This window comes from Anolis sagrei, chromosome 4 (assembly GCF_037176765.1).
Source record: "Anolis sagrei isolate rAnoSag1 chromosome 4, rAnoSag1.mat, whole genome shotgun sequence".
NCBI lineage: Eukaryota > Metazoa > Chordata > Lepidosauria > Squamata > Dactyloidae > Anolis > Anolis sagrei.
In genome coordinates this window covers 2,551,992-2,571,015 of record NC_090024.1, presented here as the reverse complement: position 1 = coordinate 2,571,015, position 19,024 = coordinate 2,551,992, and the positions used below count along the sequence as shown (strand labels likewise).

General features: G+C 43.1%; 1 protein-coding gene across 1 annotated transcript in view; it reads left to right on the top strand.

Annotated features, from left to right (window-relative positions):
• Positions 1-19,024, top strand: part of BOP1 (BOP1 ribosomal biogenesis factor) — a 164,775-nt gene that overhangs the window by 138,939 nt on the left and 6,812 nt on the right. Inside the window, exons 5-12 of the mRNA XM_067467210.1 lie at positions 735-852; positions 974-1,075; positions 3,487-3,705; positions 5,965-6,126; positions 11,955-12,035; positions 13,280-13,349; positions 13,528-13,660; positions 16,796-16,976. Coding sequence (XP_067323311.1) covers positions 735-852; positions 974-1,075; positions 3,487-3,705; positions 5,965-6,126; positions 11,955-12,035; positions 13,280-13,349; positions 13,528-13,660; positions 16,796-16,976 — 1,066 coding nt within the window. The remainder of the gene's footprint in view (positions 1-734; positions 853-973; positions 1,076-3,486; positions 3,706-5,964; positions 6,127-11,954; positions 12,036-13,279; positions 13,350-13,527; positions 13,661-16,795; positions 16,977-19,024) is intronic.

Sequence of the window (19,024 nt, the reverse complement as noted above, 5' to 3'; positions counted from 1 at the left end):
CACCTACGTTCAGAGAGCACTGTAGACTCAAGCAGTGATGGATCTGGACCAAACTTGGCATCAGTACTCAACATGCCCAAATATGAACACCGGTGTAGTTTGAGGATACAAACCTTGACATTTGGGTGTTGTAGTTGTTGGGATTTATAGTTCTCCTACAATCAAAGAGCATTCTGAACCCCAACAACAACAGAATTGGGCCAAACGTCCCACACTTCCCATGACCATGGGTTTTCTGATTGTCTTTGGCGACCCCTCTGACACCCCCTCATGACCCCCACAGGAGTCCCGACCCCCAGGTTGAGAAACTCTGGTCTAGAGAGCTAATCCCTTGTGCTATCTCCCACAAGGAATCAGGTTGCTGTCTGACCTTTCTCTTGTCAGCTCATCAGCCCCTGCCTGACACAGACACTCTCTCCCTGAAAACTCAGTTTCAAAAACACTTCTTCACCCACCAGCTCCCAGTTCTCCACTCCACAGAAGCTAAAATCTTTTCCCTCCTAAGACTTGGCTCCTCCCATCTGCTCTAGCCAATCCCAGGAGACCTCAAACTCCTCCCATCTTCTAGCTATCCTCACTCAAGATGGCTGCGTCCTTGGCTTACACTCTCAAAGTGGAGGATTGCCATACTGTTATCCAGGCTTCCTTTCCAGCCTACTAGGTAAGATTCACTACACTCTGCGTACAAGTCCTGGCGCTTCTTCACTTCTAGCACTCTCTTCTCTACGAAACAGGAGGACGGTCCACGACAAGAAGACCGGGACGGATGTGAAGCTGACGGACGAACAGGTGGAGCTGGTCAACCGCCTCCAGAAGGGCCAGTTTGGGGACGTGGCTTTCAACCCGTACGAGGTGAGGAGAGGCTCTCGTCCGGACGGTCAGTCAGTAGCCAGGTCTTCCTAAGCCCACTTTGGGCCCACATTCAAGGCAGGCCCCCTCCTCACCCCTTCTGTCCTTCCTTCTGCCGTTGCAGCCCGCCGTGGACTTCTTCTCCAGCCAAGTGATGATCCACCCGGTGACCAACCGCCCGGCGGACAAGCGGAGCTTCATCCCTTCCCTTGTTGAGAAGGAGAAGGTAAGATGGGAAGGGTATCAATATTGTCGAAGGCATTCATGGCCGAATCACTGGGTTGTTGTAGGTTTTTTCGGGCTATATGGTCATGTTTTGGAGGCATTCTCTAGGAGAAAATGCTTCTAGAACATGGCCATATAGCCCGAAAAAACCTACAACAACCAAGTGTGTGTGTGTGTGTGTGTGTGTGTGTGTGTGTGTGTGTGTGTATTCCGTCCTTCTCACCCTGCAGGGGACTCAGGGCAGATGACAATGCACATATACATGCCAAACATTCAATGCCATTTAGACATACAACATATATAGACAGACACAGAGGCAATTTAACATTCCAGCTTTCCGGCTTCATGAGGGTATTCTCGATTCCAGCCACAGGGGGGGCTGTCGCTTCACTGTCCACTTGTGACACCAAGTCTGTGATGGAGTACTTCCTCATTCTTGCGCACGTTGCTGGAAGGTTTTTATAGTGTCGTAAGTTAGTTAAATTCGCCTCCCCGCGTAAAGCTGTACCTGGAAGGTTTTAATGGTGAATTTACAGTATATTCTGGCATATAAGACTACTTTTTAACCCAAGAAAATCTTCTCAAAAGTCAGGGGTCGTCTTATATGCGGGTGTAGTCTTATGCATGGGAGTCATCTTAACTCTATATTTTAACTGGAAAAGTTGGGGGTCGTCTTATACGTCCAGTTGTCTTATATGCCGGAATATACGGTAATTAAATTTTTAATTAAATTTTAATTAGTACATTTGGCCCTGCCATAGGTTTTTAGACGTCGTTGTGTTACTGTTAATGTTTATTGCTATTTTCTGTTTATGAGTTTATGTATTGTTTGTATTACGGTTGCTCTTGTTTTTATTGTTGCATTGTGGGCTCGGCCTCATGTAAGCCGCACCGAGTTCCTTGGAGAGATGGTAGCGGGGAACAAATAAAGTATTATTATTATTATTATTATTAGTTAAATTCGCCTCCCTGCATAAAGCAGTACCTAAATTTCCTACTTAACTGTCTTTTGGGCTGCAAAGGTCAACAGCAAGCTAGACTATTAGTGGTCAGGAGCTCATCCTCAGAGGTTGTGAGGTCTGTTGGAACTAGGAAAATGGGTTTATATATCTGTGGAAGGACCAGGGTGGGACAAAGGACTCTTGTCTGCTGGAGCTAGGTGGGAATGTTTCAACTGTCCATCTTGATTAGCATATAATGGCCTGACAGTGCCTGGAGCAATCTTTTGTTGAGAGGTGATTAGATGTTCCTCTCTGTTGTTGTGCTGTTACCATTTTTGAGTTTTTTATAATACTGGTAGCCAGATTTTGTTCATTTTCATGGTTTCCTCCTTTCTGTTGAGATTGTCCACATGCTTGTGGATTTCAATGACTTCTCTGTGTAGCCTGACATGGTGGTTGTGAGAGTGGTCCAACATTTCTGTGGACAAACATGTGGACAATTTCAACAGAAAGGAGGAAACCATGAAAATGAACAAAATCCGGCTACCAGTATTAAAAAACTCTAAAATTACAACAGCACAACAACAGAGAGGAAACAAACAAGGACATCTAATCACCTCTCAACAAAAGTTTGCTCCAGGCACTGCCAGGCCATTATATGCTATTTATTTTTATTTATTTATCGTGTCAGTGCAACCAGTCGATTATATTACCAGTTGACCAGCATTATATGCTAATCAAGGTGGTCAGCTGAAACATTCCCACCTAGCTCCAGCAGACAAGAGTCCTTTGTCCCAGCCTGGTCATTCCACAGATATATAAATCTAATTTTCCTAGTTCCAACAGACCTCACTACCTCTGAGGATGCTTGCCATAAATGCAGGCGAAACGTCAGAAGAGAATGCCTCTAGACCATGGCCATATAGCCTGAAAAAACCTACAACAACCCAGTGATTCCGGCCATGAAAGCCTTCGACAATACAATATAATATATTATATGTAATATATACCTTGTAAGCCGCTCTGAGTCCCCTTTGGGGTGAGAAGGGCAGCATATAAATGTTGTACATAAATAAATTGTCTTTCGGGCTGCAAAGGTCAACAGCAAGCTAGGCAAATGGCCGGAAGCTCACTCCGACCTAGGTTAGCTTTGAACTCATGACCTTAATCTTACAGGTCCCATTCATTACACTTTGATTTACTCAAAACTTATGTATTTCTTAGTAACTCCTGAATTTTCTATTAATTATGAACCTGCTGGATAGTTTGCCAGACTCTTAACAAAGCCATGGCCGAAAGCGAAGTTGTGAGTCCAGAGATGAGCCGAGGATGCTCTCTTCTCCTCCTGCTTTTGGAGAACGGCTGAGCGTTGAATTCGGAGCCTTGGCTGCTGCCAGAAGCCCATTGTGGGGATGGGGAGGGAGGCTGTGCGGCTGTGTGACGTCTCGGTCTCTCTGTCCTTCCGTGGCAGGTCTCCCGCTTGGTGCACGCCATCAAGATGGGCTGGATCAAGCCCCGGAAGCCCAAGGAAGAGGAGGGGGCACCGTCTTTCTACGACCTTTGGGCCCAGGAGGACCCCAACTCCATCCTGGGGCGCCACAAGATGCACGTCCCGGCCCCCAAGCTCCCTCTGCCCGGACACCAGGAGTCCTACAACCCTCCGCCCGAGTACCTGCCCACCGAGGAAGAGGTCAGCGGCCCCCTGGGCCTTCAAGGGAAGGGAGGAGTCAAAGAGTCCCTGGGGGGTGTGGGAAGGGCAGTATGTAAGATTCCCCGAAATACAAGGATGGAAGGCCTCTTGACAGATGCAACTGTCTTTCGAGCTGCATAGGTCAACAGCAAGCTAGACTATTAATGTAATGCAGTTATATCATCACAATAGGTCAACAGCAAGCTAGGCTATTAAAGTAATGCAGTTATATCATCACAATAGGTCAACAGCAAGCTAGACTATTAATGTAATGCAGTTATGTAATCACAATAGGTCAACAGCAAGCTAGACTATTAAAGTAATGCAGTTATATAATCACAATAGGTCAACAGCAAGCTAGACTATTAATGTAATGCAGTTATATAATCACAATAGGTCAACAGCAAGCTAGACTATTAATGTAATGCAGTTATATAATCACAATAGGTCAACAGCAATGTAATGCAGATATAATCACAATAGGTCAACAGCAAGCTAGACTATTAATGTAATGCAGTTATGTAATCACAATAGGTCAACAGCAAGCTAGACTACTAATGTAATGCAGTTATATCATCACAATAGGTCAACAGCAAGCTAGACTATTAATGTAATGCAGTTATGTAATCACAATAGGTCAACAGCAAGCTAGACTATTAATGTAATGCAGTTATATAATCACAATAGGTCAACAGCAAGCTAGACTATTAATGTAATGCAGTTATATAATCACAATAGGTCAACAGCAATGTAATGCAGTTATATAATCACAATAGGTCAACAGCAAGCTAGACTATTAATGTAATGCAGTTATGTAATCACAATAGGTCAACAGCAAGCTAGACTATTAATGTAATGCAGTTATATCATCACAATAGGTCAACAGCAAGCTAGACTATTAATGTAATGCAGTTATATAATCACAATAGGTCAACAGCAAGCTAGACTATTAAAGTAATGCAGTTATATAATCACAATAATGTATATCATATCTATGCTTATCTAGATAAATAAAAATGTAAATGTTCGTTTGTGGGATTGACAGAGCTTAAAATCTGCTGGACGAATTAACACGAAATTTGTTCACTATACCCCTAACAGACCAACGAGTGACCATCACTCATAAACCACTCCCACCCCCCAAAAAAACAGTGGAAGGGACGTGAAAACGACTTACAAAAACCCAAAAAGCTAAATGACGGAAAGCTAAAGGAAGGAAGGAAGGAAGGAAGGAGAGAAAGAGGGAGGGAAAGAAAGAAGGAAAGAGGTAGAGAAGGAAGGAAGGAGAGAAAGAGGGAAGAAAAAAAATGAGATGAGGGAAGGAAAGAAAGAGGTAGAGAAGGGAGGAAGGAGAGAAGGAAAGAAAAAAGGAAAAGGAAAGAGGAAGTGAAGGAAGGAGGGAAAGAAGGAGAGAAAGAGGGAGGGAAGGAAAGAAGGAAAGAGAGAAGGAAGGATGTAAGCAAAAAGCGAAGGAAGGAAGGAAAGAGGTAGAGAAGGAAGGAAGGAGAGAAGGAAAGAAAAAAGGAAAAGGAAAGAGGAAGTGAAGGAAGGAGGGAAAGAAGGAGAGAAAGAGGGAAGAAAAAAAATGAGATGGGGGAAGGAAAGAAAGAGGTAGAGAAGGGAGGAAGGAGAGAAGGAAAGAAAAAAGGAAAAGGAAAGAGGAAGTGAAGGAAGGAGGGAAAGAAGGAGAGAAAGAGGGAGGGAAGGAAAGAAGGAAAGAGAGAAGGAAGGATGTAAGCAAAAAGCGAAGGAAGGAAGGAAAGAGGTAGAGAAGGAAGGAAGGAGAGAAAGAGGGAGGGAAAGAAAACAGGAGGGAGGAAGGAAAGAAAGGTAGGGAAGGAGAGAAGGGAAGGAAAAGAAGGAAAGAGGGAGTGAAGGAAGGAGGGAAAGAAGGAGAAAAAGAGGAAGGGAAGGAAAGACGGAAGGAAGGATGGAAGCAAAAAGTGAAGGAAGGAAAGAGGTAGAAAAGGAAGAAAGAAGGGAAAGAGGGGGAAGAAAAGACAGAAGGAAGAATGGAAGCAAAAAAGCAAAAGAAGGAAAGTAATAGAAAAGGACGAAAGGAGAAAAAGGGGGGAGAAAAAGGGAGGGAGGAAAGAGGGAGAGAGGGAAGTAGAGAAGGAAGGGAGGAGAGAAGGAAAGAAAAAAGGGAAGGGAGGGAGGGAGGGAGGAGAGAGGGAGCAAAGGAAGGAGGGAAACCCAAGTAACGAAGGTGGAGGCATTACTTTTCATTCAACCCTAGTATCTCTCTCTCTGTTGCAGAAACTGGCCTGGGAGCAAGAGGACCCTGCCGACCGCAAGCTGAGCTTCCTCCCGCAGCGCTACGACTGCCTCCGCCACGTGCCAGCCTTCCCCCGCTTCATCCACGAACGCTTTGAGCGCTGCCTCGACCTCTACCTATGTCCACGCCAGAGGAAGATGCGGGTAGGCGCCCGTGCCTTGGCCCTCTCCTCCTTGATGGGTTTTGGGGGGGGACCTCATGTGTGGGGGGCTTTCAAGCCCTCCTTACCTGTGTAGGCACCTCTGCCGTCTTTGACGGAGCCAAGATTGGCTTTGTCAATCTATTTAGCACAATTTATATCTCACTAGCTGTGCCCTGCCACGCGTTGCTGTGGCCTATAGTAAAACTTATCAAAGTTGAGGTAGATATCTGGACTATTATGTGTGTGCAGCGGCGGGGGGAATGATGGAGCCTGGGGTTGCGTGTGTGTGTGCGGCGGCGGGGGGAGTGATGGAGCGTGGGGTTGCGTGTGTGTGTGCAGCGGCAGGGGGAGTGGGGTTGCGTGTGTGTGGCGGCGGAGGGAGTGATGGAGCGTGGGGTTGCGTGTGTGTGCGTGCGGCGGCGGGGGAGTGATGTAGCATGGGGTTGCGTGTGTGTGTGCGGCGGAGGGGGAGTGGGGTTGCGTGTGTGTGTGTGGCGGCGGGGGAGTGGGGTTGCGTGTGTGTGTGCGGCGGCGGGGAGAGTGATGGAACGTAGGGTTGCGTGTGTGTGCGGCGGCAGGGGGAATGAGGTTGCATGTGTGTGGCGGTGGAGGGAGTGATGGAGCGTGGGGTTGCGTGTGTGTGTGCAGCGGCGGGGGGAGTGATGGAGCGTGGGGTTGCGTGTGTGTGCGTGCGGCTGCGGGGGAGTGATGTAGCATGGGGTTGCGTGTGTGTGTGCGGCGGTGGGGGGAATGATGGAGCCTGGGGTTGCGTGTGTGTGCAGCGGTGGTGGGAGTGGGGTTGCGTGTGTGTGTGTGTGGCGGCGGGGGGAGTGGGGTTGCGTGTGTGTGTGTGTGCGGCGGCGGGGGAGTGATGGAGCGTGGGGTTGCGTGTGTGTGTGCGGCGGCGGGGGGAGTGATGGAACGTGGGGTTGCGTGTGTGTGTGCGGCGGCAGGGGGAATGAGGTTGCGTGTGTGTGGCGGTGGAGGGAGTGATGGAGCGTGGGGTTGCATGTGTGTGTGCAGCGGCGGGGGGAGTGACGGAGCGTGGGGTTGCGTGTGTGTGTGTGGCGGCGGGGGGAGTGATGGAGTGTGGGGTTGCGTGTGTGTGTGTGTGCGGCAGCGGGGGGAATGATGGAGCCTGGGCTTGCGTGTGTGTGTGTGGCGGCGTGGGGAGTGGGGTTGCGTGTGTGTGTGCGGCGGCGGGGGGAGTGATGGAGCCTGGGGTTGTGTGTGTGCGGCGGGGGGGAGTGATGGAGCATGGGGTTGCGTGTGTGCGTGCGGCAAGGGGTTTGTGTGCGCGGGAAGTGGCGCAGCGGGGCTTGGAGTGGGCATGGCTTCTGCAGAGGGAACGTTGGCCGGAAGGCTGTGTGCGCGCGCCAGGGAACTTGCGGTTGGGCACCAATGCACATGCTCAGTTGTTTTGCCGTTTTGTGAGTGTGTTGTTGTGTTGTTTTTCATTTTGAGTAGATATGTTTGTACCTTGTGGGTTGTGTTATGGGCATGGGAATTTTGGTTAAGTTTCGTTGGGGGGTTGTGGAGTTTTGCTGTCCGGTTGAACCAACCTAACAGATTTATATATATAGATAATTGAGCATCTATGCTGTGTTTGGAAAAACATATTGATGGCAGCCCTCTGTGAGTCCCCGGCGGTACAGCGGGTTAAACCGCTGAGCTGCTGGACTTGCTGACCACAAGGTCGGCGGTTCAAATCCAGCTTCCGCCAACCTAGCAGTTTCAAAACATGCAAATGTGAGTAGATCAATAGGTACCGCCGTGGTGGGAAGGTAAAGGTGCTCCATGCATCATGCTGGCCACATGACCTTGGAGGTGTCTGCGGACAACACTGGCTCTTCAGCTTAAAAATGTCGGATACGGCTAAACTTAATGTCAAGGGGAAACCTTTACCTTTATCTAGCAACCCTCAAAAATATCTTAATATAGGATGTTATGTGGTTTCCAGGCTGCATGGCCTATGTCAGTGGTTCTCAACCTGGGGTCCCCAGGTGTTTTTGGCCTACAACTCCCAGAAATCCCAGCCAGTTTACCAGCTGTTTGGATTTCTGGGAGTTGAAGGCCAAAAACATCTGGGGAACCCAGGTTGCGAAGCCCTGGCCTATGTGTTCTAGTAGCATTTTCTGCTGAAAATTCACCTGCATCTGTGGCTGGTGTCTTTAGGTGGTCTTCTGAAAATGCAAGCCACAGATGCAGGCAAAACGTCAGGAGAAAATGCTACTAGAACGCATAGGGTGTGCAGCCTGTAGATTCCAGCCGTAAAAGCCTCAGATAATATATACCTTGATGTGTTTATGGACTGAGAGTGGAGATATTCGCTTCAGACTTGTCTCTTTGCTGTATTGGGGCCTCCTTGGAAGATGGGGTGCAATACAAATAATAATAATAATAATAATAATAATGAGAATAATAATAATAATAATAATAATAAGGCGGCTTGGGAGATAGAATGCAATACTGTTATTATATTATATTGCTTGGGAGATAGAATGCAATACAAATAGTATTATTATTATTATTATTATTATTATTATTATTTGGCTTGGGAGATAGAATGCAATACAAATAGTATTCTTATTATTATTATTATTATTTGGCTTGGGAGATGGAATGAAATACAAATAGTATTATTATTATTATTACTATTATTATTTGGCTTGGGAGATAGAATGCAATGCAAATAGTATTATTATTATTATTATTATTATTATTATATGGCTTGGGAGATAGAACGCAATACAAATAGTATTATTATTATTATTATTATTATTATTATTTGGCTTGGGAGATAGAATGCAATACAAATAGTATTATTATTATTATTATTATTATTATTTGGCTTGGGAGATGGAATGAAATACAAATAGTATTATTATTATTATTATTATTATTATTATTACTATTATTATTTGGCTTGGGAGATAGAATGCAATGCAAATAGTATTATTATTATTATTATTATTATATGGCTTGGGAGATAGAACGCAATTCAAATAGTATTATTATTATTATTATTTTGATTGGGAGATAGAATGCAATACAAATAGTATTATTATTATTATTATTATTATTATTTGGCTTGGGAGATAGAATGAAATACAAATAGTATTATTATTATTATTATTTATTATTATTATTATTATTTGGCTTGGGAGATAGAATGCAATACTATTATTATTATTATTATTATTATTATATGGATTGGAAGATAGAATGCAATACAAATATTATTACTATTATTATTATTATTATTATTATTATTATTATATGGCTTGGGAGATAGAATGCAATACAAATAGTATTATTATTATTATTATTATTACATGGCTTGGGAGATAGAATGCAATACAAATATTATTACTATTATTATTATTATTATTATTATTATTACATGGCTTGGGAGATAGAATGCAATACAAATAGTATTATTATTATTATTATTATTATTATTATTTGGCTTGGGAGATAGAATGCAATACAAATATTATTATTATTATTATTATTATTATTTATTATTATTATTATTTGGCTTGGGAGATAGAATGCAATACTATTATTATTATTATTATTATTATATGGATTGGAAGATAGAATGCAATACAAATATTATTACTATTATTATTATTATTATTATTACATGGCTTGGGAGATAGAATGCAATACAAATAGTATTATTATTATTATTATTATTATTATTTGGCTTGGGAGATAGAATGAAATACAAATAGTATTATTATTATTATTTATTATTATTATTATTATATGGATTGGAAGATAGAATGCTATACAAATATTATTACTATTATTATTACTATTATTATTGTTATTGTTATTATTATTATTACATGGCTTGGGAGATAGAATGCAATACAAATAGTATTATTATTATTATTATTATTTTGCTTGGGAGATAGAATGCAATACAAATATTATTATTATTATTATTATTATTATTATTATTATTATTTGGCTTGGGAGATAGAATGAAATACAATTATTATTATTATTATTATTATTATTATTATTATTAAATGGCTTGGGAGATAGAATGCAATACAAATAGTATTATTATTATTATTATTATTATTATTATTATTTGGCTTGGGAGATAGAATGAAATACAATTATTATTATTATTAATTATTATTATTATTATATGGCTTGGGAGATAGAACGCAATACAAATAGTATTATTATTATTATTATTATTATTATTACATGGCTTGGGAGATAGAATGCAATACAAATAGTATTATTATTATTATTATTATTTGGCTTGGGAGATAGAATGCAATACTATTATTATTATTATTATTATTATATGGATTGGAAGATAGAATGCAATACAAATATTATTATTATTATTATTATTATTATTATTATTATTATTACATGGCTTGGGAGATAGAATGCAATACAAATAGTATTATTATTATTATTATTATTTGGCTTGGGAGATAGAATGCAATACTATTATTATTATTATTATTATTATATGGATTGGAAGATAGAATGCAATACAAATATTATTATTATTATTATTATTATTATTACATGGCTTGGGAGATAGAATGCAATACAAATAGTATTATTATTATTATTATTATTTGGCTTGGGAGATAGAATGAAATACAATTATTATTATTATTATTATTATTATTATATGGCTTGGGAGATAGAACGCAATACAAATAGTATTATTATTATTATTATTATATAATGGCTTGGGAGATAGAATGCAATGCAAATAGTATTATTATTATTATTATTATTATATGGCTTGGGAGATAGAACGCAATACAAATAGTATTATTATTATTATTATTATTATTATTATTATTTGGCTTGGGAGATAATACGAACTACAATTATTATTATTATTATTATTATTATTATTATTATTTGGCTTGGGAGATAGAATGCAATACAATTATTATTATTATTATTATTATTTGGCTTGGGAGATAGAATGAAATACAATTATTATTATTATTATTATTATTATATGGCTTGGGAGATAGAACGCAATACAAATATTATTATTATTATTATTATTATTATTATTATTATTATTATATGGCTTGGGAGATAGAACGCAATACAAATATTATTATTATTATTATTATTATTATTATTATTATTATTACATGGCTTGGGAGATAGAATGCAATACAAATAGTTATTATTATTATTATTATTGTATTGGTTTGAGATCCTTATGTAAACAATTTGCAAAAACTGCAGCAGACATTGTACTGTCGCTTCATCAACATTGGCGTCCTTAGAACTACAACATTGTCCAATGGTGGCAATTTCTGGTTTCGGAAAGAGAGAGGGAGAACAGCAAAGGCAGCCTCTGTGATGAAGAGCCATCAGGGCTTCCTCCTTCCTTTTGGTCGCTCAGCATTTTCTGGTATTTCTTTATGGTGTTGTGAAATTCCTCCCCCGCTTTTTAGCGGTACCTAATTTCTCTAATTACAACTGAATATGTTTTCGAACTGCTTAGGTCTACAGTAAGCTGGGCTGACAGTCGGCAGCTCACACCAACCCAGGGCTTCGAACTGATTTATCAACTGTGCTAAATCCCGAGCCAATGCCTGTCTTTTTGATCTATTTGGTCAGAAATCCTTACGTAAGCCATTTTAGGGATGCTAATATCACTTCATCATTAGCATCCCTTGAACTACAACATTCTCCAATGGTGGCAAGTTCTGGTTTTGGAAAGAGAGAGAGAATAGCAAAGATAGGCTGGCTGGTAGCTAGAGTCCTTTGCATGTGCTTCTTCGCCTGTCCGTTGATGGTTTTTCTCTCATCCAGGTCAACGTGGATCCCGAGGACTTGATCCCCAAGCTGCCCAAACCCCGGGACCTGCAGCCGTTCCCCACCGTCCAGGCTTTGGTGAGTCTCCTGTGGGGCGGCAGGAATCCCCCCCCCTCCCAATCTTGGAGTACATCTTCTTTCCTTCCCCATATCACCCTCCCATCTTAGAGTCTGCTAGAATTGTGCCCCCCACTCCCTTTTATTTATTTATTTTATTTACCTTACTTATATACGGCTGTTCTCAGCCCGAAGGCAACTCACAGCAGTTCACAACAAATATGAATAGCAACAATTCAGTGCTACAGTATAGAAACAGTTAACAACCTAACACATTACACAATTAATAAACAGTGACTACAATACCCATTCACTGTCGTCTCGTCATCAAAAACATGTTCCAGATTCGTCATCCGTTGTTCCATTCCAATCATTGCACTAATTATTGGAACACCTGCACAAACAGCCAGGTCTTCACTTTCCTGCGGAATACCATTAGAGATGGTGCAAGTCTAATGTCCGTAGGAAGGGCGTTCCACAGCCGAGGAGCCACCACCGAGAAGGCCCTATCTCTCGCCCCCGCCAGCCGAGCTTGAGAAGCAGGCGGGATCGAGAGCAGGGTCTCCCCGGAAGATCTCAAAGTCCTGGTGGGTTCGTAGGCAGAGATGCGGTCGGATAGGTAGCTTGGGCCGGAACCGTTTAGGGCTTTAAAGGCCAACACTTTGAATTGAGCCCGGTAGCAGATCGGTAGCCAGTGGAGTTGGCGCAACAGGGGGGGTTGTATGCTCCCTGCGCTCCGCTCCTGTTAAAATCATGGCTGCCGAGCGTTGGACTAGTTGGAGCTTCCGAGCTGTCTTCAAAGGCAACCCCACGTAGAGAGCGTTGCAGTAGTCTAAACGGGATGTAACCAGAGCGTGGACTACCGTGGCCAAGTCAGACTTCCCAAGGTACGGGCGCAGTTGCCGCACAAGTTTTAACTGTGCAAATGCTCCCCTGGTCACCGCCAAAACCTGGGCTTCCAGGCTCAGCGATGAGTCCAAGATCACACCCAAGCTGCGAACCTGCGTCTTCAGGGGGAGTGTAACCCCGTCTAACACAGGCTGTAACCCTATACCCTGTTCGGCCTTGCGACTGACCAGGAGGACCTCTGTCTTGTCTGGATTCAATTTCAATTTGTTCGCCCTCATCCAGACCGTCACAGCGGCCAAGCACCGGTTCAGGACCTCAACAGCCTCCTTAGTAGCAGGTGGGAAGGAGTGACAGAGTTGGACATCATCCGCGTACAGTTTTGGTGCATGTCTAACCCCTCTCTGTCTCCCCTCCAGGTCTACCGGGGCCACTCCAGCCTCGTGCGTTGCATCAGCATCTCCCCCAGCGGACAGTGGCTGGTGTCAGGTGAGCCCCTCAAACCCAGTGTTGGGGTCCGCAGAACCCCTGGCCTTGTGGGGCGTGAAGAGGGGTGCAGGTATTGCAGAGTGGTGCTCCTGGCCAGACTGGGAGGTGTCCAAAGGGCACAGGGAGGGAGCATGGGCACCTCTTTCGCCTCGAGGCTGAGACCACAGCTCTTGCGCAGGTTCTGATGACGGCACCGTGAAGTTCTGGGAGGTGTGCACAGCCCGGTGCATGAAGACCCTCCCCGTGGGAGGCTGCGTGAAGAGCGTGGCCTGGAACCCCAACCCCACCCTCTGCCTGGTGGCCGTCGCTGTGTGAGTCTCTTATTGCAATTTCAGTGTGAGATGACGGTGTATCAGAATAACATTTACGCAACATTAGACCCACAGATTCTATATAATCACATTGGATGTTCAAACAAATTACAGCTTCATTGGCTAACACACAAACAAAGGGAATTTTGCCATAACTACTCAGCATTCCTTCCATGGAGAAGAGCTTGGCGGGTGGGCCAGACTCCTCTGGTCTCCCACAATTTTGGAATATTAGAAACTCTCTTATATAGCAATATATCTACTGATGTTGTTCCAGAGATGTAAATCAATAACACTGTTCAATGGAGAAAAAGTTTCGGGCCTGAAAATAGTTGTTCTTTTATGATTTTGGGGTGCTGAAAATGAAAATGACATTTAAAAATGTATATTGGCTCTAGTTTTTATGATATAAGCAATCATGTGATCACGTATGGGTTGAAAAAATGCATGTTGCGACTCACACTATGGAAGATTCTAGAATATTCTAGAAAGTTTGATGACGAAGTATTAGTGCCGTGTGCAAAAGCCAGAAAACCCTATACAAGGCCAGACTTTTGAACGGTGAGGGTCAGTCAGTTGAAGACGGAGACAGTATCGTTAAACATCGTTTTACATTGTTCTTTTGACTGTAGTTATGCCTCGCACGTGTGTAAATAAAGCACTATGGAAAAAAGAGATCAAAGCCAGTGGACTCCGTCAATGCTGTCAGACTCCTGCTGGAGCATTGCAAGAGGGAATCCTTTCCTTGAATACAAAAGAAAAGTCAAGAGAAACAAACAGGATAAAAACTAAAGTCAAGTTTAAAGCGACATTTACACTTTCAGACTTTTCAACTGCATTAGGCCTACTCATAGAGTTTCTTGCTGCACAAACATAAACAATAGACTAATTAAATAAATATTTCTCATGTATAAACTATTGGCAATATAATTTGACTAAAATTTAGTAATTATTCACGGTTTATATACATGCAGTAAGGTTAGGCGCATTATCATAATATTAACGAATTACCTATTGTGGAGAAAATAGAAATAGCTGTTGCATAAAAACCAGAGCCAATTAACACATTTAGTTATTATATTTGAATTCAGCATGTTAAATTTATTAAGAAACGGCACATTTCGTTTCCGAAGCTGAGAAAAACTGAAAATTTGTAGAACAATGTAATAGATGTTTTTACAGCTAAACTCCATCAGTTCCCGACAGATGTTGACTTTCCTTAACTGATACTGGTTTTCCTTCTTAAGGAGCACTGTGGTAATGTAAACATGTTGTTTTCCACCAAGAGTTAATTGAGTCTGCAATCTCAGCAGTTAATCATTGTCACAGCTCTCATCAACAACTTTTAATTACAGTTGTGTCAGTGTAGTTGTTTTCCAGGCTTTGATATTTATTATTATTATTATTATTATTATTATTATTATTATTATTTTAGAATTGTGCCTTCAGCCCAATTAGGCCCCAGTCATGCTTCTTTCATACCAAATCAACTACAGCTTCATTGGCTAACAAATAAATGAAGGGGATTTTGCCACACCTTCTCAGCATTCGCGCTACACATATAAACATTCATTCATCACATGCATATCACCATTCTTCCTCCGTCTCCTGGAGAAGAATGCCTTTACTTAGACCAGATTTCCAATACTTCCCATACACATTCTTTCCCTTCCTCTGAGAAAGAAAGAAGTGACCAGACTCTGCACTCCATTGCAGATCAGCCACTCTCCCTGCAAATACTCCAACTCTCTCCTTCCATGGAGAAGAGCTTGGCAGGTGGACCAGACTCCTCCGGTCTGCCACAATTTTGGAATATTAGACGGTCTCTTATATAGCAATATTTCTGCTCGTATTGTTCCAAAGTTGTAAATCAATAAGAGATGTTTTTTCAGCTAAACTCCATCAGTTCCGGACAGGTGTTGACTTTCCTTAACTGATACTGGTTTTCCTTCTTAAGGAGCACTGTGGTAATGTAAACATGTTGTTTTCAACCGAGAGTTAATTGAGAAAGAAGCAAGTGACCAGACTCTGTGCTCCATTGCAGATCAGCCACTCTCCCTGCAAATACTCCAACTCTCTCCTTCCATGGAGAGGAGCTTGGCAGGTGGACCAGACTCCTCCGGTCTGCCACAATTTTGGAATATTAGACGGTCTCTTATATAGCAATATTTCTGCTCGTATTGTTCCAAAGTTGTAAATCAATAATAGATGTTTTTTCAGCTAAACTCCATCAGTTCCGGACAGGTGTTGACTTTCCTTAACTGATACTGGTTTTCCTTCTTAAGGAGCACTGTGGTAATGTAAACATGTTGTTTTCAACCGAGAGTTAATTGAGAAAGAAGCAAGTGACCAGATTCTGCGCTCCATTGCAGATCAGCCACTCTCCCTGCAAATACTCCAACTCTCTCCTTCCATGGAGAGGAGCTTGGCAGGTGGACAAGACTCCTCTGGTCTGCCACAATTTTGGAGTAGTAGAAGGTCTCTTATATAGTAATATTTCTGCTGATGTTGTTTCAAAGTTGTAAATCAATTAACTTCTGGCAGTTCCTGGCATATGTTGACTTTTTCTTAGTGGTTTTCCTTCTTAAGGGACATTGTCTTTGGTAATGTAAACATGTTGTTTCCAGGAAGAGTTAATCGAGTCAGCAATGTAGACAGTTAATCATTGTCACAGCTCTCATCAGCAACTTTTAATTCTCATGGAAGAGAAACATTGTGAGGGAAAGGAGGCAGAGAAGAAATGTGTTCTTTGCTCACAGTCCCAAAGGGCCTTGAGGTCATCCAGTGGGATTCTTCATACTTGTATGGCCGTCTACCCATGGTCCTTTGCTCAGAGGTATAATGGGGACAGTAAGGGCTAGAAAGACAATTGAGTCATAATGGAAGGGCCTTCAGAGTGGAGAAGGAGAAGGGAACCCCTTGCCCTCCCTGTTCAGCCGCAGTCTGGCCCTGGCTTTTGGAGGGGACTCGGAGAGAGGTGGGAAGCAGCATTAAGAGGACTAAACACCTTCATGAGGTCTTCTGAGCTTCCATCAGCCCCAGATCTTCATGGGTGTCGAGAGATGAGGGAGAAACGCCTCTTTGGGGAGCTCTTCATCCTTCCTGAGGCCTGGTTCCCATTCCTTCTCCTCGCAGGGAGCAGTCGGTGCTGCTGGTGAACCCTGGCCTTGGGGACAAGCTGCTCTATGGGGCCACCGACCAGCTGCTGGAGAGCTATGTGCCCCCCGAGGAGGAGCGGCCACAGCCGGTCAAGTGGGAGGAGGCCTCTGGAGAGGAGCACCAACATGGCCTCAGGCTCATCGTTCGGCACGGGAAGGTAATGCTGGCTTATTGGAAATGGCAGACTCCCAAGCCTTTCGCTTTTATTAATGTATATATTTGCTAACTTGTATTCTATATATATGTTGATTTGCCTGTGTGACTGACCACTTTGGTATGGGAGGGGTGTGATTATGTGTATTTTTATTCCTATCGTCATGTATTGTTTAGACAATAGTAATGGTAAGTATGTAGAATTGTATTTTATTAGGGATGGTAACTGGCTTGGCTTGCCTTGAGTAAACAGGAAGCAGAACAATGGGCCACTAATTGCTGGCCTGCAGTGCTGGCTAAAAGAATGTAGCCTCGCCCCGCCTCTCAAACAAAGCAACTAATTTTAAACAAAGCAGCTAATTTTAAACCCTTAAACTCTAACAAACTTAAACTCTAACAAACTTAAACTCTAACAAATCAACACTCAAAGCAACTGATTTTAAACACTTACTCAGATTTCTAGTGCCCTTTAAGACAAGGCTTATCCTGAAGCAGAAGGGAACAAGATGGCTTCTTGCTTCCCCAACCTCTGTGGGAGCACACTGACCTTTTTGACGGGGAATATGGGAGTTGTAGTTCATCCTTATCAAGAGACCACTGAACCCAGCTGAACATGGATCTGGACCAAATTTGGCACACAGACCCAACATGACCAACTGAATAATGGCGGAATTTAGGGAGGACTGACCCACAATTTTGGGAGTTGCCATAGCAACGGGGGCAGAGCCAACTGCCAACTGCCACTTGGCAGCGCAGCTTTTTGAAAGTTGTCAGTCTGTAGCCGGAGAGTTACAGAAGAGGACTGATCTGTGAATCAGCAGTCTGTAAGCAGAGAGTTACAGGAGAGGATTCTCCAGTGAGAGGATCAAGGAACCGAACTGTGGTTTGTATCACACCTCAATGGAGGTGGATGTGTTAAGTTTGCGTTTAGACTTCAGTGAAGCTGGTTGCTGTTTGGACTCGAATAGAGAAATATAATGTATGGACTTCAGTGAGTACAATTCTACTTAAAAACTATGGACTACAGTGTTCCCTCACTTATCGCGGGTGTTACGTTCCAGGACCACCCATGAAAAGTGAAAATCCACAAAGTAGGGATGCTATATGCAGAAGAGCTGCAACCCTTGCCACCCTTTTCACTCGCTCGTTCAGCCACCCTCACTCACTACTCACCGGGCCAAGTCCTGGTTCTGCCGCCTGGACCTGGCCCGGTGAGTGAGTAAGCGAGGGCGGCAAAGGCCATGGCAGTGGCAAAAAGAAGCAGGAGTCTAGCCACCTCTTTCAAACTCCTGCTTCTGCCTCTGCTTCTGTCTTTGTGGCCCTACTTCCCTTCCTTGCTTGCTCACCCACCCTCCCTTGCTCGCTACTCACCAGGCCAGGTCCTGGTGGCAGAACAAGGACTCGGCCTGGTGAGTAGCGAGCGAGGGAAGACGGGTGGGTGAGCAAGCGAAGGAGGGAGGGCTGCAAAGGTGGAAGCAGAAGCAGGAGTCTGGAAGAGGAGGCCAAGCTCCTGCTTCTGCCACTGTTTCTGCCTTTGCGGCCCTCTCTCGCTCACTCAGCCAACCTCCCTTGCTCACTCACTACTCACCGGGCCGTGTCCCGGTGGCAGTACCAGGACTCGGCCCGGTGAGTAGCAAGGAAGGAAAATCACGAAACAGTGAGTCCGCAAAAAGCAAACCGTGAAGTAGCAAGAGAACACTGTTGATAAAAAATGATCCTGTGTCCTCAAAACACAGAAAAAAACCTACATTCATCCCATAACTGAACTTTGACAAGAAATGTGCCTGTCTGGTGAATTAATACAAGAAGTTTGTGAGTAAACAAGATACGTTATTTTTCAAGGACGACTTTATGTAGGTTCCAAGGGAGTGTATCTCTTTTGGGCAATTTCATCCGCAAAGAAACAACCATCCTTCTAACCCAATATATTTGTAAAGTGAAAATTCTCCTCAGAAACGCATTCTCCCTCAGAAACACATTCTCCTCAGAAACGCATTCTCCCTCAGAAACGCATTCTCCCTCAGAAACGCATTCTCAGAAACGCATTCTCCC